Below are 22,160 nucleotides of genomic sequence, written 5' to 3'. Positions count from 1 at the left end.
ATTTCATAGACATTAGGGCTGGAAGGGACCTTGAAAATTATCAAGTCCAGCCCCCTGCCCCAGGGGCATGAAGTCAGCTAGGGTCATAGATTCATAGATGTAGGGTCAGAAGGGACCTTGAAGATCTTTTAGTGTGACCCCCTGACCTGGGCAGGAGAGAAAACTGGGTTCAAATGACCTCAGCTAGGTAATTGTCAAGCCTCCTCTTAAAGATCCCCAAGGTAGAAGAAGCCAGCACTACTTCCCTTGGAAGATGGTTCCAGATCCTAGGAGCCCTAACTGTGAAGTAGCCCCTTCTAATGTCTAGTCTGAACCTACTCTCTAACAACTTATGGCCATTATTCCTTGAAGGATCAAAGGATCCCAACAAGATAAGCATTCCAACGTTTCTTGAATGAGTCCACAGTAGGCTTTTCCCTTGCAAGCTGTTAGAGTTCCATCCTGCAAGGGGCTGCTTGGGGTCCCCCATGCCCCACACAGACTCAGCCCTTGGGTTGGGGCCTGGGGGAAGGAGTGAGGGGCACTGGGTTGGGATTGGCTATGGGTGTTTACAAATGGGTGCTGATAAAAAGAAGGTGAGAATCACTACAGTAAGGGACCCACACTTTCCTGATTTTCTGTTGTTACTGACATACTTGTTCTGCATCCTTTTATCTTCACTACTTGGAAATGTATCTTAATACCATGCAGAGGAAAGGATGGGAAAGATTTAGCAAATGGCCTGAAAGAGGCTTTGAGGAGCTGGGGAGAGTGATAAGATAGAGGACATACAAGAACGTCTGGATGCTGAAGAACTTGGAGTGATGGTATTCCTTCCATTCGCGAGATGTCCCTCACTACTAGCCCTTACCTTTGTCAGGGATTTCAGAACATTCCACTTCATATTTATCAAAATTAATTCAACCAAAATAACGTAACAGATCAATTCTTCCCTGATCTTTAAGACTTGTTCTATTTTTATTTCCACATTGACAAGATCTATGGGCTCCTTTTCTAACTAATCACAATGTAATCAACAGCTCCAGCGGGAAATTTGTTCTGGCTGACAGTTTATATTTGCAGAGCCCCCAACCTCCACCACCAAAAAACAAAAAACCAAAAACAAGTTGAAAGAGAAAGCGATTACACTTTAAATAAGAACTCTGAACAAGTGCAGCCTGTTCTTATTTTCTCCCTTTCCCCTAAAGACAAAGCAAGAAAAGGCCAGCAAAAGGTATACTCATGCAGAGGTTGCTGTGATTGATTTTCCTCTCACTTCCTGAATTACAGAATCATAGATCTGAATGACCACATTGGTCATCTGTGCCAACCCCCTGCACAAATGCAGAATTGCTACTCCTAAATGATCTCTGTCCAATGTATATCCAACCACTTCTCGATGAGAAGATTCTACAACTTCCCTGGGCAGTCTATTCTACCACCTCAGTGGTCTAACAATAAAGACGTTTTTTCTGATGTCTAATCTAAATTTATTTTGATGAAAGGTGAAGTCATTGCTTTGTGTCCTGCCCTTTGCAATAAGAGAAAAGCGGTTCTTCATCTTCTTTATGACAGCATTTCAGATATTTGAAGACTGCTATCAGGCCCCCTTTAATCACCTTTTCCTGCAAGCTAAACAATGAAAGGTTGTCAACCTTTCCTTGAATGGCTCACCTTCCAAACCCTTTATCATTGTTTTCACCTTCATCTGGACCCTGGAGTCAACTATGAGGGTGTAAGAAACTGGTCACAGGCAGTGTGACCTAGTGCCTAGGACACTGGGGAATGGCAGGAGCTAAAAGCAGAGACAAGTGGGAAATCCAGAGAGAGAGACCAAGTTACAGGCCAAATCACAGTTCTAGAGTCAGAAACCAAGTTACGGTATCAAAAGGAGAAATCCTGGGCCTGAGTCCAAGTCACAAGGCAAACCAGGGTTGTGAAGTCAAAGACTAATTTATCGAAGCCAAGGGGAATTTCCAAAAAGGCAGAGTCTAGAAGCAGAACTAAGCAGGGTCAGATGTCAAAGAACCAAGAACACAGAATCCCAGGTAACTTTAAAGAAAAAAAAGGATCCAGGGAGGCCTTTATTATTATTATTCCTGTGAAATGCCCCTTGCTATTAACCATGGTTGGTTGGCATGATCACCAGTCAAGGCTGTCTGACATCCCCCACACCTACCTCCTACATTTCATTATTGGCTCTGAGAGGTTGTTTACTGCGGCTCTTGTTTCCCAATATTATATTGCTTTAAAAATACAACAATTCTCTCATAAATACAGGTAACCACCACACCCATGATTTGGATGTCAGGCTCTTATAAATACCTCACTTTCTTAAATAGGAGGCTGCAAAACAGCAAGCAAAACATCCCACTTTCATATCCCCCTCTAGTACCAACTAGCTAAGAGTGGTGACATAATTCATGTATATAAGACGTCCAACATTTGAGAGGCCCCAAACTCCTGCCTCCCTCCCCTTATACGATTCTACTATTACCAATCTCTTTCTCTTTCCCTTCCAGAAATTTCTCTCTGAATTTGTGCTGTCTTGTTCTTGAGGAGAGTATATAAAAGAGTATATACAATTCTGAGCAGCAATACCACCTTCTCTGCCAAAACCTGCCCTACAGACAGTAATGTCCTCCCAGTCCATAACCCCAGGACTTCCCTCACTCTTGCTCACATCTTCTCCCCAGCACCATTTCTTGGAACACCCTGATCAAATAAAATGTCCAACATCTTTTTCTCTGATCCCACCAACCATACCCTGAGCTGGCCCACTTTTGCCAAGTTTTCTGTCACCATCACTTTGCACTTTGATCCATTCAATCTTGCCCCTGTTACCTCCCCATATGTCACCATATGTGCCAGAACTGTTTCCAAAGACAACTTCTCTCTTACTGTGACCTTTTATCATCAATATACAGGGTACATCAGAGTTCCTGCCCGCAACCTTCAGGTACTGTTACCGTGCTGATCACCCTGTTGCTTCTTAGCCTTTGTGCAAGTGATTCCATTGCACAAGTAAATAATGTTGGGAACAAGGGACAGCCCTTATGGATTCCGGATAAAATACCAAAAGTTTCACTTAAATACCTATTGATTAAAATCCTACTTTCAGTGTGTCCATATAAAAGCTCTATCCACCCATCAAGCTTTTCAAAAAAACCCATTTCCCATAAAACCTTAAAGAAAAACACATGTCCACCCTATCATCAGCTTGTTCTAAATCCAAATTCATTAGGGGCACCCCCACCTTTCTCTCTTTACAATAAATAAAGGTGTCCCCTACTGCTTGTAATGCGTCTGTGGCTCATCACCCCAGAACAGCACATACCTGATCTTCACATATAACCTGAGGAAGCACATCCCCCAATCTTAAAACCAGTAACTTAGCCAATAATTTATAATCTATATTTAAAAGCATTAGCAGTCTCCAATTCTTTAGAGATTTGCTGTCCCCCTTCTTGAACAGTAAAACAATGCCAGTGGTAAAATCTTTCCCCTCCAGCCATTTAAAATCCCTTTAAACGCACGCAACAAATCTGACTTTAAAAGACTCTATAACCTTATATAAAATTCTATATATAAGCAGTCCATCTTTGCCCAGGATCTTTCCCTTTTTAAATGTCTTTAGGCACTCTACCATTACTTTTAGTGTCACCAACTCCTTGGAAATGAAAACAAAATTGATCCTTTGCTCCAGCATCCACTCTTGTAAAAAACTTGACCCTCTTCCATACACCAATTCAAAGTTCATTCTTTAAAATCTTCTTCAGGAGCCTGGACATGCTGCCCAACCCATGTAGCTCAGCACTTCCTACCCAAATTCCCTTCTCTAAAATGTAATTAAAATCTTCCCACGACTATCCAAGGCCATCCCCCACAGCTTACAGCAAGCTTCCTTAAAAATATCTTCTCTCACCTCTCACTTCTATAAGAAAAAATGTTCTCTACTTATTCATCATCCTCACAAATGTGTGGGAACTTAATTTCACCCCCCAGTTCTCATTCCTGTCACCTCAAACAGATTCCAAATCTCCCTTGCACATTTTAGCTTTCTTTGTCTCCTTCTTTTGGAATGTCTTCCTTTGGCCAAAAGGCATCCATGTTTCTCTCACCTTTCCTCTTCTTCATCTGCTGCCTCTTCTATGATTTCTATGATTCTTGCCCTCCCTTTAAGTTCTTCTGTTCCGGGTTCCTGCCCTTCTCCCCTTTCTCCTCCTCCTTGCCCACTGCCACCTCCCCTGTGCCACCTGTATTACTGATACACCTATCATCTCTTCCTCCTTTTCTGCATCACTTTCCTAGTAGGCCTCCTATACCATCTTATTTTCCTTCTCTGCCTCTCCTCTCTTCTCCTTGTCTCTCTGCGCACAGTCTCGTCCAATGTTTCTTTGTGCTCCCCACGTGAAATAGACTCGATTTGCAAAGAACATGAGGAATGTCCTAAAAACATGTCCCTCCTCCCAACATAAATTACATCTGCAAGCTGCTTTGCAGTTATTAGCAATGTGCCCTCTCTCCCCACACTTTAAACAGACTGCCTGTATGCAATAAGCCACCTAGTGACCCTCCAGACCACACCTGCTGCCCTTCATGGTTTGTTAAAAATGCATAAATTCCTGGTGTGGCCCTAATGTAATCATTGGGAGGAGGTACTCCATCCCACCTGCACTCCCCAAGTCTTTGTTTAGAATTACTCTCATCTTCCATGACCCAGTCCACACACCACACTTGTCACTAATTTTACCTACCCACATCACCTTCTCAGTGTGACCTTTCAACCATAACTTAATATCTTGTGCCATTACTAAATATGAAAACAGTCTTAATGTAATTACTCTTTTACAAGCTGTTTCATCAGATAAGTACCTTAAATGTTTGAACACTGAGCTATCACTTATCTCATTATAGGTTTTTCAAAACCAGTCATACCCTTCAGTGGTGTAGAATGTAAACTCCCACATTAGTTTGTGAAAATTATTAGGCTATTTAAATCTTCCAGATGCACTTTGAAAACCTCAAATAAAACATCTTCCATAAAATCATACCTGTTCATTACTGTCAGTCTCTTCATCAGCCAGAACTGCCATTAGCAGTAAATGTCTTTCATCCGCCTTCCACCACAGGTATCATCAGAGATTCACCTGCCATATTTTATCTGCCATTTGCTGAACTCCGCTTCCTTGCCACTGCTTCCCATCTGCCATTTGCCTTTGTTTGTATACCACCAATTGTATTCTGTCTGCTGGTGTCCATGCTCCCACTTCTGTTTCCCATCTTCCATCCTCTTTCACTATCTTCTGTCACTGCCAACTCACCAACTCCCATCCTTTGTCCAAGCTCATTTCACAGTCCACCTCCATATTTCATCCTCCATTGCCAGGTCAGTTGCCATCAGTCAAATTAGAATGAAGCTGGAGACTCCTCCTCTAAAGGAGTCTTACCACAGCTGAACTTTAGGCAGAACTGTCAGCTGGCCTCCAGTCTGCTGCCATAGGTATACTTAAAATGGGGAGGCTGCTCTCCCCAGCAGTCGATAAGGAAGCCCTAACAGTGGCCAGCTGGTTTATCAGCTGGGGTGGAGATGCCAGTTAAAGCTTCTGGCAGGTTTGGCCAAATACACACATAGTCCTGGCTGAGCTGCTTGTTAGGGCCCCTAACAGGGTAGTCATTGAACAGGCTACATAGATAAGTTGTGGAATTTCCATCCCTGGAAATACGTAAGACCAGGGTAGGCAGACATTAGGCAGGGATCATGTAGTCACAAATGAACCTACCTTGAGCAGGAAACTGCACTATATAACCATGTGAGAGCCCTTCCAGCCATACTTTCCTATGGCCCTAGGATCCTCTCTAACTTCTCCACATAGTTCTTAAACTGTAAAGCCTAGAACTGTAAACAATACTTTAGATGGGGCCTAATCAGCTCTGAGCAGAATGACACTATTATTTCCCTTGTCTTGCACTTAATCCTCCTGTTGATGCAGCTAAAATTATATTTATTTTTTTTTACAACTGCATTGTAGATTTGTGAAGTCTTTGATCCCCCAAAACCACAAGATCATTCTTAGCAAAGCCACCACAAAGCCAATTTATCTTCTGGTCTGTATTTGTGCTTTGCACTATGTTTCCCTAGGTGTAACACCTTGCATTTGTCTGCACTGAACTTTATCCTATTCTATCAGGGTAAATTAGGAATATAATTAGCCAAGTACACCCTTGCATCCTTGCCTTACTGACATATCTCCTCACCCTATGCTTGAAGCATAAAAGAGCAATTTTTTTTCACAATTTAGTACTGCGTACCACATCAGTGACCTACGTAGCAAGACCTATGCCAACTGAAGAAATGAGCCACCCTATTATTTCCTCTTCTTTTCTTCCTTCCATTTCAAAAAGTGAAATAAAATATTTCACCAATATTACAAGTCCAAGTCTCACCTTTTTTCAAAGTTTTGCTGTAATACACTTTAGCAGAAAATACCCAAAACATTCCAGGCTATGCAAGCTCCAAAAGGACACAGATACTGGTTCCACAGAAGACATATCTACGCAGAAGACAGATCCCCACCAAATGACTGTATTTAAAAAACAAAGAATGCATGCTTCACAAGCACCTCTGAGTCAGTACTGCAACTCCAACTGGAGGTTACAAAACTTTTATTTTTTTTTAAATTTGTATCCAAGGCTAAATTAGCCAAAACTAATTCCATATCCAAGAGTCCAGAATCATAAGTGGCCCTACTACTGGCAAACATCCTCCTCCCGCACCTGGGGCTTCAGATGGTTCCAAAACCTTTGGTGGGCATCCTAATTGCAGGCCCAAGCCCAGAGGCCTGGGGTTCCAATGACTACAAGTTTTGCTTGCTCTTAGCCATAAGGCCCTTGGAGTAAGCAAAGGAGGAGACTCCCATTTTCATAAACTGGGCTTAAAGACGCTACACCTCAGCGGGTACTGAACCACACCAGAAGAGTTCTCCTGCGAGGAGGTTCAGGAAAACTGCCTTCTTGGATACATATACATGGTATTTCCCCTGCTAGGTTAAGAAGCCACTATGCTTGATCTAAGCCTTCAAGAGGTCACAAAACTCATACAGATGATCCCTTTATCCATGGGCAGATCCAGAATGATGCCAAGAGAGGTGCAGCCATACCCACTTCTACTGTGTGGCGCATGTACAGTGAGGAGAGCTCATAGTGTATGTGCCATGCAGTTGAAGGAGGTGCAACTGCAACCCCTCATAGAGATCCTGGATGCCAGAGAGCTCTCATGACCTTTATGAGTTCACTGGGTGGTCAGTGCAGGGATCTGCACAGAGACTCTGCTTTCAAGCACAGCTTTCAAGCCTGGAACCCTGGGGGTGAGTACTACTGCTCTTTGCTCTTTCCACCCAGCACTATGTATTGACAGTAGGGACTCTGGATCAGACCCCACATTGACCAGCCAGTGAGCTCACAGAGGTCATGGCAGTGGCATTCCTGGTGAGCTCTGAGAATTCGCTGAACATGTAGCACGCAGCTAAAGCGGGGTGTGACTGCACTGCTGCACCCCCTCTGGATCTGCCCCTGTCTGCCTTCCATTCTCTGCTGCTCCTGTCTTTGGTTACTGCAATTTTCCCTTAACATATGCTAGCAAAATAACTGAAACAAGAAAGAAGAAGAAAGAAATCCATAGAGAATTTGGCAGTTTGTAAACAAAAAAAAGTACTGGATTCTAAATTGGAGAGTTTTCAATTAAGGACCACAGTAGAAGAGAGATGTAATTTCATTTTTTGAAATTTAGACCCTGAAAAAGGACAAAAATGGATAAAATCTTAGTAATTGGCTGCCTTTAATAAATCATAAATGCACTTTTCCACTACCTGGAAAAGAAGCAATTTCCTGATTTATGAAAACAATGTTTTCTATTTTGTTTTGATAACTGAAATATCAAAATCCCACAGCTTCAAATTTGCAACCCTTACCATTGAAACTTCTAGTGCCCACTGTTATCACCTCTCCAATATTCTCTTCCTTGAATATTAGAAAGAACTAACTATAAGGCTGATCCAACACTGGGACAGATTACTTAGAAAAGTTGTGGAATCTCTATCACTGGAAGTTTTTTAGTTTCGGTTAGACAAACATTTGTTTGGGACGGTTTAAATAGGAATGTTCCTGCCCTGGACAAGGTTTGGACTAGATGATTTCCTGGGGTCCCTTCCTGCCTTGTTTTCCTACAAGTCTATGGTAATTCCTCTGCCAAAACACTGAGTGGTACCTCTTTTTCTCATTACAATTTACTTTCTTTACAGCATTCTCTAAACTCCCAATCTGTCCAAAGTACAATACCTCCTCCCATCTACACTTGAACTGGGGAAACATACCCCCCAAATCTTCATTATTTCTCATCTATTGCAGATTCAAGCTCAAATACCTCATGTATTTTGTTGAAGTTCATCTCCATTGCATCTCTACTCTTACCTTCTCATCTCTGATCCTCAAATGCTACACTTTCTAAGACAAAGAAAGGAGAAGAAACTCCTATCTTATCTTACAAAGCATGATAAATTTTTCTCTACTGTTTTTCTATTTTAACCTTATATTTATATCTAATGGTTCCATCAAAGAATTTGAAGAGAGAGAACCAATCTCTTTTCTTTGGCCTGTAATCAGTAGCTCTCTCTAAAGGCTTGACCCTAAAAGATGCAAACCAGTCGCACTCTGTATGAAAACCAATGGTAATATGACGTGCTTGGGACCACTCACTGTTAGACCTTCTTAGACTGCTCACATGACAAAGGTCCATAGAACCAGATCTTAAATAACAGTCTACATCTCAGCTGTACCCTGGGAGCAATTATGTTTCTCAAAGCTCTAAAGCAGCAGTCAGTGATCTTTCTTGGCTTCAGGCACAGAATGAAACACCTCAAGTCCAGGGCAGGCCAGCACTAGAACCTGGCCACTGCTGCCACTGTTTCTCCTTGATACAGAATGGGAAAAGCCCCCGCACTGCCGAATGCCACTGATGTCTCAGCTTCATGGGCCAAATCCACTGGCTCCCCGGGCCAGATCCAGCCTGTAAGCTGTAGGTTACCAACTCCTGCTCTAATGCATGATTCCCAAAGAACCAAGATGATGAAAAGAAAACCTGTACTGGATTATGAGACACAACATGATATGGGGAAACCAGCTGGGAGCTAGAGAGAACCAGCTAGGAGCTGAACAGCCAAGGACACTCTGGCCAACCCAAGACTGTAGAAAAAGACAAGCTGAGAAAAAATATGGTGTTGCAACCATAATATGAGCTAATGTATCTTAGTAACTTATTTGATTTTTCTTTCTGCTTTGAGAGCCAATGATTTGTTTTCTAAACTGAAATACAGTACCTCATAGAAGGAGACCCTGTCAGTGCTGGAAAAATGTAACACCACTGTTAACACCACTGTTAATCCATTAAAGGAACAAACTATGATCACCAGCAACACACATTTTCTCACATTAATCTCCCAAACATACTTTAATTTAAAATTGGAGTGATTACCTCAAGAGAGGAGAGAAATTCACTGTATCCACCCATTTGAGCTAGTACCTCTATCTGCTTATAACTTTAAATGAGGAATCAGCATCACAGACAGTGCATGTGGAAGGAAGATAGGCTGCAGGGATCGGTTCATGGAAGAAAAACTCTTCCCTGATGAAATCCGCAGATGACACAAAGATTTGGGAGTGGTAAGTAATTAAAAGGAAATATCACTGATACAATCATTTAGATTACTTAGCCAAATGCAAGCAAACAATATGCATTCTAACATAGCCTTAGGAATAAAATGGGTATAGGTCACTGTATTAGAAAGCAGTGACTAAAAATAACTTGGTTGGGGGACAGGATGTCATGGTAGATAATTAACTGAATGTAATATTAGAATACTGTGTCCAAAACAGCTAATTCAATTTTTGGGTGCATACACTGGGGAGTATCAAGTAGGAGGTATGGAGGCTGTGTCTTCCTTTGTTTTGGTACTAGTGCATCAGCTATTCTAACACTGTGCTCAGTTCAGGCATCTACTGTTCAAAAAGGACTTTGAGAAGTAGACAGTATTCAAAGAACATCCATGAAAACCACTATAGGAAAACATACCTTATAGTAAAAGGCTGAAGAAGTGCAAAATATTTAACTTAAAGAGAGATAAAGTTAAGAGATGACTTGATGACAACCAGTTAATACCAATATGATGAATAAAACAATATTACTTTTTGCTCTTCAGACAAAAGCATAAAAAGAAAATTTTAGATCAAGATGCTATTTTTTCTAAAAGATACATTCTAGTTCAAACAGAAATTAATTGAAGAAAATGCTGTTACTTACTATTAAACATATCAGATTGGATGACAACAGTTTCTTTGGGCTTTATATGAATCAAACTAGCACCAGATGGTAATAATTTTCACCTACTTTCAATACAGCCTGGATTTGACCTAGTGACTTACTGAAATCTCCCATCTTCTATTGAAACAATAGTGTCATCCAGCTCCTTAATAAAACCATTGTTAACACTATGACAACACTACCTACTTATCTGTTTTACTCGTAATTTTGTTCCCTGTTGAGCTCCATAGTAAGGTTAGTCTCAGTCTGCTGCGTGCTGCACTTTAGGAGGGATGCGGACAACATGGAGAGGGTCCAGAGGAGGGCCACTTCCATGATCGGGGTAAGCAGGGCAGGCCCTATGAAGACAGGCTACGGGACCTAAACCTGCTCAGCCTCCACAAGAGAAGGCTAAGGGGGGATCTAGTGGCCTGTTTACAAACTAGTGAGAGGGGACCAGCAGGCATTGGGGGAGTCCCTGTTCCCCCCAGCACTACCAGGAGTGACTAGAAATAACAGTCACAAGCTGGCAGAGGGTAGATTCAGACTAGATATCAGGAGGTGCTACTTCACCATCAGGGCAGCTAGGATCTGGAACCAACTTCCAAGAGAAGTGGTGCTGGATCCTACCCTGGGGGTCTTTAAGAGGAGGCTAGATGAACACCTTGCTAGGGTCATTTGAACCCAGTACTCTTTCCTGCCATGGCAGGGGGTCAGACTTGATAATCTGCTCAGGCCCTTTCCGACCTTATTAACTATGAAACTATGCAGATGGCAGATATTAACTACCATAGTGTATCTACACACAGAGAGATCTTGTTTTCAGTACACCTTTATAATACAAACAGCAGAAATTTCAAATAAACATTACTGGGAATAATTATTTTTCATGTCCAGCTCCCTGGCCCTGACACAGCTTCTCTCTAACACAAAATATGTACTTTCATTTCTACCCAGAACTTTTACAATCTTTTCTCCAATGTCTGATAAAGGGGGTTTATGCCTGAAAGCTTGCAATTAAAGATTTTTTTTGCAAAAATCTTGTTGGTTTAATAAAAGATAGTATATCTACTATGAGTCTTGATTGCTTTTTCCTCTAGAACAATTCAGCTACAACCTGGATACCTAATACATGAAAAATATTGAATTTCAGCCGATTTTTTATATTAAATCTTCATATTTGCTAAGCAGGAAGGAACTGTGACCACCTGAAACCTGAGATCCTACTCCTACCTTTATTTCAAGGTAATTTGCATAATCACAGAACCTCACAGGAGGTGAGACGCTCCATACCAGCTATGAACCGACCGCTCAGAGGAGTTTTCCATTTATTGACTGCTGTGTGAAATCCTATGAAATATGAACTTTCATTTCTACCCAGGAGAACTTTTACAGTCTTTTCTCTGATGCCTGATGAAGGGTGTTTGTGACTTAAAACTTGCAATTAAAGATTGTTTTTTGCAAAACTCTGGTTGGTCTAATAAAAGATATCATCTCTACTATGAGTCCTGATTTCTCTTCTCTCTAGCTGAACGCTGTGCTGAAGCTACAGCTTTAGGGAGGGGGAAGGAGGGCAGGGAGAAGTAGCAGTGGCACACGCAGCTTCAACTGCCTGGTCCTGGTGCAGGTCCTTGCTGCTCAGCTCCAGCACAGGCACAGGCAAAGCCCTGCAGCTCTGTGGGCCAGATCCAGTGGCTCTATGGACCAGATCTGGCCTACGAACTTTACATTGCAGACCCCTACAATAGAACAATGCTGCAATGTTTGAACAGCAGGACTAAGACTATTTGTACCCAATTATTAAATTGTTTTGATTGCTTTTTAGGATGCAGGGAAACTTTTCTTTTGGAGTACAATTCTATAAATTTTTCGTTTTTACAAAAACTAAAATTATTACCAAATGTCACCATATAACATTAAATAATAAACATTATACTAGATTTAGATACAGATACCAGGAATGAAACACCAATACATTTGAGTTCCTAAGCAACCATCTATGATGCCACACCAACTTCAGAACTTTAAGCTAGCACTGAAAAATGTTATCAATCAGTTACATCAGTTACATGGGGTAATTGTTCAATTATTTCCTCAAGAATGTATAATAATATTAATGCTGTCATAAAGATGAATAGATTGTGATTCAATTTAAGTTTGGTCCCTATACTAACACAGGATTGTAATTTTCATTTATTTTGTTTTAAGGTATTATTTATCATAAGGGATTTATTTAGTGTAGGTCAAACGCTAACATCTTTACACAGGCCCAAACTCTTCCTGAGGTCATTAGGAACTTTGCCTGAGTAGTACCTGCAAGATGAAGTCCTCGATTCTTAAAAAAAAAAAAAAATGTGAACACCAGCGAAGGAATCCCGTCACCGCTGAATCATTGGGAAATTTTTCACTGATTTTCTCTCTTAGGTATTGAAAGAACAACTGACCTATTTAGTGAACACAGTTACTTTAGTCTAAATGATTAGTAAATGACAAAAATAATTTTACATTTTTATTAAAAGTTTTAAATTGGTGAGGGTATGGGTTTATTTAATTATAGGCAAAATTGTACACCTTGCTTTTCAAATCTGTCAACTTAAAATGTAGAATTAAAAAATTCCATAGACAATATTAACAGAGCAGTATATTTCGGTTCATAGGCTTATTCTGTATTGCTACAATTTTATCAAAAATTTGTAATGATACATGAATGAACCATTGATATTACCCACACCTCGGTATGTCTCTCTTGCATATTTCTTTTTCAAGTTAGATTTGCATTAGATCTGGGCTACAGACTGTATTGCACAATCAAGGATTATAAAGGTAAAGGACTTTGTAATCTATGATTGAAGTCGTAGAGCCCAGTTTAGCAACGCTTGCAATATAAGAGTGTCTGAATGAGTTCAGCTGAATCACATGGTAAAGATATTAGTAGAGATACTTGTACAGGATCAGAGCCTTCCTTACACTATTACTATCCCACTGACTTCAGTTTAGTTGCACCAGCGTAATGGAGGGAAAAATTAGGCTTATGAAATTACAGGACATAATCAACTTAAAAAAGAAAAAAAAATTACACCTGCCTTTGTCATGGATCATTCCATTTCTGAGGGGAAAGCTCTGCCTTGGGACTCCCCAAGAAGAAGGCTTCTCTGGTCCCCCCTTCTCACAGGACCACCTAAAACCATAGTACTGGTATAGTTTTACATGGCTGAAGCTCCTGGTTCTGAGACCCTGACTCTACCCTGTCCATAACTTCCCCAGGTACCTGTAGCACCCCAATTCAGAACATTCCTTTCTTTTGGTCAGCTCCCAGGAAGGGGTTCTTTTTCTTTTTCAAACACCACAGCAGACTACTCAGCTCCAAGCAGTCTTTATTGTGCCACTGAAGTTCCCTCTGTCATTCTTCCTGGAGATCCTTTTCTCACTCTGTTCGCCTTGAGACTACCCTTTCTCTCCAGCTCTGTTCTTCCTGGCGTTATCCTTTCCCCGCTCCCCTGCTTTCTCATAGTCTCACTCTTTCTTCCAAGGCAGTCAAACCAGACTTGCAACAAAACTGTTATAAAATGACAGCTGTGAACACAAGAGCCAACACTAATCTAACAAAAGTAAACATAATGTTACCCCAGAATCAATCAGGGAACAGTTTCTGCAGCCTGCTGCCAGTCCCAGGTTGCCATCTTCCACAGGAGTGAAAAGGGCATCTGAATGTCCTACTTAATGAAATTATTTACAACAACTATTTACAGCAAAAACATGCTCACACACAGCCCTCCCCCAGTGTTCCCTGAAAGAACTGGAGGTTAGAACTCAGGCTAAAAAGAACTCTGGAAAAAGATTTTTCACCACAGCCTGATTATTTGCTATTTATTTATTGTTGTTACAAATAACTAAATCAGGGTTGGCAATATTTTCCAGTGGTGGGCCAGAACAACCCAGCTGAAGTCTGAGGCTGGCCAGCACTAGAACCCGGCAGGTGCTTTTTCTCCTGGCTGCTGCTTCTCTCTGCTGGCCACAGGGCAGGCAAAGGCCCTCACTGTTAAAGCCCCCACTCTACAACCCAGATCCAGTGGCTCAGCAGGTTGCCAACCGTGAACCAGATAAATACGAATAAAAGAGACTTCTCTTTTTTCATTTGCGCATTATAAATAACAAGACTTAGCTCTTTACAGGCTTTGCTTCTACCTCTATTGATAATCTTTTTTATTTGTGTAAGCCTTTCACACAGTAAAAGTGCAAGAAATGCTCTTATGAGGAGGGGCTTTTATAGAAAAAGAGCACAAAAAAATGTCAGACAGACTGGCAGCCAACACTTGAAACATATTTTTACAAATGTTCTCTTTATTTGGCTAGATATCAAATTTACAGTGTCCTTTTAAAAACAAAGTGTCTGGTGGTCATTTTCTGGACTGTATAATTTCCAATACATGTAGCACCACTCTATCTTCTTCCTCAGCAAGATTTTGACATTGGGACACTTTCCATTGACTTGCTGATATCTTATAAAAAAAGTAATAAAAATGAATTACTTTCAACTATGTATTTTGGCAGACATTCTGCACTAAAAACATATACCATATATCGAGTTTGAACAAGTGGCCTAAGATCAGTTCAATCCAAGCTCACTAAAAACATGGTCATATTCATTGTTTTTCTTGCCTTCTGTTAATATTTGTATAAACTCATATGTGTATCATAGAATCATAGAAAATTAGGATTGGAAGGGACCTCAAGGGATTACCCCAGCCAGGGTCTAGCCAGGTCTTAAAAACTTCCAGCAATGGAGATTCTACAATCCCTCTGGGTAACCTGTTCCAATGCTTTACAACCCACCTAGTGAGAAAGATTTTCCTAAAATCTAACCTAAACTTCCCTTGCTGCAACTTGAGACCATTGCTCCTTGTTCTGTCATCTGCCACCACTGAAAACAGTCTAATTCCATCCTTTCTGGAACCAAGCTTCTGGTAGTTGAAGGCTGCTATTAAATCGCCTCTCAAGTCTTCTCTTCTCCAGACTAAATAAGCCCAGTTTCCTCAGCCTGTCCTCATAAGTCATGTTCCTCAGCCCCTAACCATTTTCATTGCCCTCCACTGGACTCTCTCCAATTTGTCTACATCTTTTCTATAGTGAGGGGCCCAAAACTGGACACGGTACTCCAAATATGGCCTCACCAGTGCACAAGAGAGGAGTAATCATTCTCTTGATCTGCTGTCAACAATCTTTCTAATGCAGCCCAGTATACTGTTAATTTTTTTTTTTTTTTTTACAATAGCAGACTGTTACAACTTCAGGCTGCTTATCTCCTCCCCAAACTGTGCTCTTAGGTGCAGTAGTCTAGGTGCTGACCTTGCCTGTAAATACTGAGGTGAAAAAGGCACTGAGTACTTCAGCCTTTTCTGCATCCTCTGTCACTAGGTTGCCTCCCCCATTCAGTATGGGACCCACACTTTCCCTGATCTTCCTCTTGTTGCTAACGTACTTGTAGAAACCTTGTTACCCAGCACATCCTTTGCTGGCTGCAACTTCAATTGCATGCCTGAACAATACTCTTATACTCCTCCCTAGTCACTAAGTTTCCACTTCTTGTAAGCTTCCTTTTTCTGTTTAAGCTCACTGAAGAGATCCCTGCTAACCCAAGCTGGTCTTCTGCCATACTTGCTATTCTTTCTGTGAACTGGGTTGGTTCATTCCTGTGCCCTCAGTAAAGTTTCTTTAAAATACAACCAGCTGTCCTGGACTCCTTTCCCTCTCAGACTGGTCTCCCTGGGGATCCTGCCCATGAGTTACCTGCCAGATTCAAAGTCTGCTTTTCTGAAATCCAGGGTCCTTACTCTGCTGTTCTCCTTCCTTCCTTTCCTCATGATCCTGAGCTCAATCATTTTGGCTGCTTACAGGTGTTAAAAAAGAAAAAAGTGCTTTACCAGTGCCCTACAGCAGTGCATTACAGTGACCCAGCTTTGCAGTGTCTGCATAAATCTGGCACTTTAGCAGGGCTTTTTGTCACTTTTATCTAAAGCTGAGTCAATCAGCTATTGGCTAAAAGTGCCCAAAAAGCCCCACTGAAGTGCCCAATCTATACAGATGTCAGGCAAGCCAATTCCAACTAACATGCTACCTCTTCTGGGCATGTGCTGGGCTTGGCTTAGGAGTGTGTGGAGTTTAAAGTAAAGTTTTGCTTTTTGTTTAATGTCTGCAAGCAGCCCTTGTGGTCACTGCTACCCAAGTTGCCATCCACTTCTACACTGCCCACCAATTCTTCCATCTGTGAGCATCAGGTCAAGAAAAGCACATCTCCTAGTTGGTCTCTCCAACATTTGTACCAGGAAGTTGTCCACAACACTCTCCAAAAACTTCCTGGATCGCCTGTGCACTGCTGTATTGCCAGCAGATGTCAAGGTGATTGAAGTCCCCCATGAGAACCTGAGCCTGTTGTGGAAAAACTTCCACTAGCTGTTTAAATGAAGTCTAATCCACCTAATCCTGCTGGTCTGGTGGCCTATAGCAGACTGCCACCATGCCATCACCCTTGTTGCTCTCCCCTCTGACCCTAACCCAGAGACTTTTGACAGGCCCATCTTCAGTTTCACACTGGAGCTCTGAGCAATCATACAGCTCTTCTACATAAAGCACTTCTCTGCTTCTCCCCTGCCTGAACAGTTTACACCCATCCATGACAGTGCTCCAGTCACGTGAGCTATCCCAAGTCTCTGTTACTCCAACCATGCCATAGTTCTGTGACTGCAAGGACTTCCAATTCTTCCTGCTTATTTCCCAGGCTCCATGCATTCATGTACAGACATGGAAGATAACTAGCTAACTGCCCTTTATCAAGAAGAATGACAAGGCCCTTCCTGTTGCCCCCTCCTGCTTGTGCCTCCTCCAGGTCTCACCTGGTCACCCACTTCCCCACTTACCTCAGAGCTTCAGTCTCCATTCCCTGGCAAATCACTTTTAAACCCTCACAGCTAAAACTGTATTATAACTAGGGCTGACAGGAAGCCTTTAGTGCTAGCCTTTATCTTTGTATTTGAAAACTGGTTTTAAAAAGGCTGTATGCATTAATTGCCCAAATAAGGGAAAAGAGAACCCTTCAATTTGACTGCGTTTAAAACAAATAAACATCTTTTATTAAAAATATGACATTTATTAGTTACAAACATGACATATTTACAAACAAATCAAAAGAGTAGACATTGAGTCATCTTCTGCTTTTGATTTAACTTAGATTGAACTGATTTTACAGAATTTAGCATAATTTGCTTTTAATTTCCAGACACAGAGAGAGGATATGCATGGTGGTTATAAATAAATGTATGAGCATAACCAATCACAAAGTATATGCATGCAGTTGAAATACTCACTTAGCACTGTGTAAGTTATTGTTGATTCTTGAATGAACTGTAGATCTCTCTCAGACTCTTATTACCTCCGTCAATGTAGCAAACAGCTGTAGCCACTGAAAACATAATCTCAGGATCACAGAACCTGGCAGAAAGACCCTGGGACTGTACTGCTTTCTCAGCTGTATCTTGGTCTGAGGGCGATTTTCTGGTTGATCCCCCTACTATCTATATTGATAACCGTAGATCTCTCTGACAATACTGATGCCACATGTAACCATTTGATTCTTCTGATCTCTGCGTTCACTTGACTTAAGTGAGACTGTAAGCATTTCCACATTGTTAAGAAGGGAAGCACTAATCACAAAGTGTGTGACAAATACCATTCAATGCAAATATTGAGAGAGAGAGAGAAAGGGTGGGGGAGGGAGACGAACAGAGACACAAACTCTTTCATACTTCTATGTGTTGAAGATGCAAATAAATGAACTCCATAATAGGTACCAACTTTTCTTGCATATACAGGCAAGCCCTGCTTAACGTTGTTGTTTCCCTTAGCGCTATTTCACTATAACGCTTGTTTTACATTGAAACTCGATTCCACTTAGTACACAGTGGGTTTTGTTATAACACTCAAGGGCATTGTACAGCTGGCAGCAGGTTTTGCTTAATGCTATTCCACTTAATGCTCGGTTTTTTGGGAACCAGTTAAGAGTGGTAAGTGGGGGTTGCCTGTACTTTTTTCTTTCATATCAAATAAAATCCAAAAGGTATCTACTCCCCCAGTACAGAAGACAGCAAACAATGTTTGCAAGGGAAACTAAATGGTCTCTCTTTGAACCTAAGTACCTCCCCTCATAAGACCAAACTTATTTTTCCTTCAATAAATTATTTGCTGGAATTTACAGACAAATATTTTGGCTATTTTTTCAAAAATATCTGTACATTTATGAAAAACATAACAGAATATTAGGCATGTTAAGGTGGATATTCTAAATGACTCTACATTCTTGTTGTTTGAAGAAGTAAGATACAGAAATAGTAAAACCATCAAAACCACAGGGTAATGATATATTCTACACGTGAGGTTAACATATAAAGCGCTGCAACTTGTATTCAGCCAGAAAGCATATGCTTATTTAAAAAAAAAAACAACAACAACTTTCTATTGGATAGAATACCATTTTAAAAAAATTAATAATCCTAACAAATTTAACCAAACGACACTTCCAAGTATATGGAGTCACCTAATAACATATTTACCTTAACCATACTTACATACATACATACATACATGCAAGAGCTAAATTTCAATAACATCCAAAGAGAATTTAAAATGTTAGCTGTATTTTTTTCCTGAGAACAAGCAGAAACTACAAATTATCTTTTATGGGAAAGTTTACTATTACAGGCAGGATCACATCACAAACAAATCCCTTAAACTGCTAGCAGGATAATTATTGGGTTAAGTGTCATTTACAGATTTACACTTCTGTGAATGATAACTGAATAAAAAACTAGGAGCTATAATTCAAGAGATATTACTGCAATACAGTTCATCATGGCAGGTCAAGTGCCACCTAATACAAAAGAAGGATTACAAAGAACTATAACCAGAATGCCAGATCTTTATAAGGCCCTTTGAATGTAAACTGTAAATGAGGTATGCTTCACTGCAAAATATTTACTGCAGCTGACAAAAAAAGGGTCCAATTAAAAGAACTAAAAAAATATATACTTTTTGGATAAAGACAAAGATAAAGACTCAGAAATAAGTTGGCTGATCAGTAACAATTTCTACCATATGTAAATTCAGCACCAAAAAGTATGAATAAAATTAGAGTACACAAAGAACATTGTGGAAAACCAGAAAATAACTGTACAAAAGAATCAAAAGAAGGAACAAAACAAATATATTTGCTACTCCAATGCCTAACATATGATAGTATGGAAGAAAAAAAAACTTCCTTGGTTTATTAAAAAATTAGACTTTCTACTAGAAAACAAACATGAAAACTCTGCATGCACTTGTATGAAAGATAAGAGATGGTACAAACAACATGCTATATAGAAGCCTGCCACCAAATTAAGAACCCAGAATGACAAACAGGCACAAGATAAATTCTTAAGCATGCTATGAAGCCCTAGCCTGGGCAGATGTTTGATAGAATCTATCTGCCTTTGACAGAAACCAGAGATCGCTGTACTTTTCACACTTTGACAACAATGATATGACTTGTCATACCAATTAAATATTACACAACTGAATAATTTACTTATGGATAGGCTTCACTGTCACCAGAGAAACATTTTACACAATGCAATGTAACATGTCTTTACTATTAGAGTCAATATCATGTCTTTTGTATTTTGTACAATTAAGAAAAGTTTTAACTGGGCCTATCTGCTGAGCTACAAAAGAAGCACTTACTAAAAAGAATAACTAAAACATGAGTCTGATTTGACAAAATCTTAATTTTAAAGTGTATGGATCAGTTAAATGAAGAAAAGATGGGACATTGGCTGGTATTGTACCACCATTGTTACCACTATCAAAGATAAAATAGATGTTTTAAATTGCACATGCAACTATTCCATCATTAAGCAAAATCCAGATGCATTTCCAACCAAATATTCTTCAAATATTTTATTAATCTTAGCATTAAGTTAGTTTCTAATGACGTATTTAAACTGTAATAAGAAAAATAAGTTAACTTTACATTTAAAACCATTCCAGTCCATTATGCTGTATTATTAGCATACTGTAATTTTCCTAAGTTTCTCAATTCTCAGCATTGTTAAGCTATACACGGTGATAAAATACTTAAAGAAATAATAAAACTCTCACACTGATGGTTCACATGCTTTGAAAGTGTTGTCAATTAAAAGTGTATTTAATAAAACAGCATGTCTGCATGTGTTCCTTTCACTCCTATTTATAGGAACTTAGCTTTAACAGTCTACTTCCAATAATTTATAGTTTTAACCTAAGATCAGAATACTGGCATAAATATTTCTATTTATAACTCTTTGGTAATGGATTAGAAATTGCAAAAATAATCTGTGTGTTTTATGGGAAATTTTGTAGGGAACAAACATAGTAGTGTTAAGCTAGATTCACTGCTCTGAGTACTGGCCCTTGTTAAAAATACCAGTGACATAAATGTCTTTGTATGAATGTATTAATAACAGCATCTTCATCTAGTGACTGCAAACTATCAGAAACGCATTCAATCTGTAATTCCCATTAAGATGTCTGACATACTTAATACAAAATATTCGCATTTCAGCAACTTCCCCTTTTTATGAGGAGTCCTTTGACAAGTCATGAGGCTACCCAGCCTGTGTCCCCCTCTCACTGACATTTTACACTGGCACATGTATTAAATGATCCCGGGGGAGAAAAGGGAACATCCCACACACTGGGAGAGAACAAACTTTTGCAGCCGGCAGACTGGGTGCCAGAAGACCTGGCTAGGTGCAGAAGGCAGGCCCCTATGTGTACAACCGGTGGAGATCAAAAAACCAGCCTGCGCTTTAAAACAAAACAAAGCAAGAAAAAGGAGCTAAGCTTCGAAAACTGTTTAAACCTCAAATCAGCCCGTTCCCCCGCTGTTAGCCCTAGTCTCGGTGGCAGGAAAGGCAGGCTGAGGGCGGGGAAGGGGAGAGGTCCGCAAGCGGCACTCGTTACCTTGAGAACTCTTTGCTTTCTCCTCTGAGGCCTTTTGTTTTCAGTCAGAACCTAGAAGACATCAAATTGCAGAACACGTTGCAGTTAGCAAGGCTCGCCCCGTGCTACGCCCCAGCTGCCAGGCCGGGGACACCCATCCGGCTCCCCCTGGGCGCCGCTGCGGCGGCCACGACCCGCGCGCCGAGCCGAGCGCGGCGCCCCCGTCCCCGCCGCGCCGCTCTCAGTGCGGCTCCGCATTCTTCACGGCCGAGCCCACGAGGTAGCCATCTTGCTTCCTCCTACAGAGGAGCCCTCTGCGGCGGAGCCCGGCCGGAGGCTGCTGGCGGGGCATCCCCATCGTGGGGCTTAGCAGCGGCGACGACAGTGGCCGCCCGCCCGCGCCGGGCCCGGGCCGGGCATGGCTGTGGCCACAGCAGCCGGGCGGAGGGGCGCAGCCAATGGCGAGGCGCGGGCGCAGCCCGAGCCGCTCTCCCCGCCGGGCCCAGCCTGAACAAAGGGGTCCTATGTGCGCGCAGGACGCGGGGCGGCCACAAGCTGCGACATGGACTCCGCCGCGGCGGATCAGGCCCCGCTCCCGCTCCGCCCCGCCTCGGACGCGGCGCCCGCCCCAGGCAGGGCAGGGCAGGGCAGGGCAGGGCAGGGGCGCCGGTGAGGATGCAGGCACCGAGCGCTGCCCCTCGGCCGCCCCCGGTACATGGAGGCGGCCCAGCCTCACCTGCCCGCCCGCCTTCCTCGCCTTGTTCTAGGGCCCCGCTGTCTTCACGCGTCAAGGAGCATCACCCCAAGTTAGAGGCCT

The 22,160-nt window shown here is 41.5% G+C and overlaps 1 protein-coding gene across 3 annotated transcripts in view; it reads right to left on the bottom strand.

Annotated features, from left to right (window-relative positions):
* The window catches only part of TET1 (tet methylcytosine dioxygenase 1), a 174,318-nt gene that overhangs the window by 127,016 nt on the left and 25,142 nt on the right, over nt 1-22,160 (bottom strand). For 2 of the 3 annotated variants that reach the window (XM_090057970.1, XM_090057968.1), the window contains exon 3: nt 21,365-21,415. The exons of the other annotated variant lie outside the window; for it this stretch is intronic. In XM_090057970.1, the coding sequence (XP_089914096.1) occupies nt 21,365-21,415 (51 nt within the window). The remainder of the gene's footprint in view (nt 1-21,364; nt 21,416-22,160) is intronic. 3 annotated transcript variants of the gene reach the window in all.

This window comes from Crocodylus siamensis, chromosome 7, assembly GCF_052110815.1.
Source record: "Crocodylus siamensis isolate JL-2025a chromosome 7, ASM5211081v1, whole genome shotgun sequence".
NCBI lineage: Eukaryota > Metazoa > Chordata > Crocodylia > Crocodylidae > Crocodylus > Crocodylus siamensis.
The sequence above is the reverse complement of the archived record's forward strand: the minus strand, read 5'-3'. Positions and strand labels throughout refer to the sequence as shown.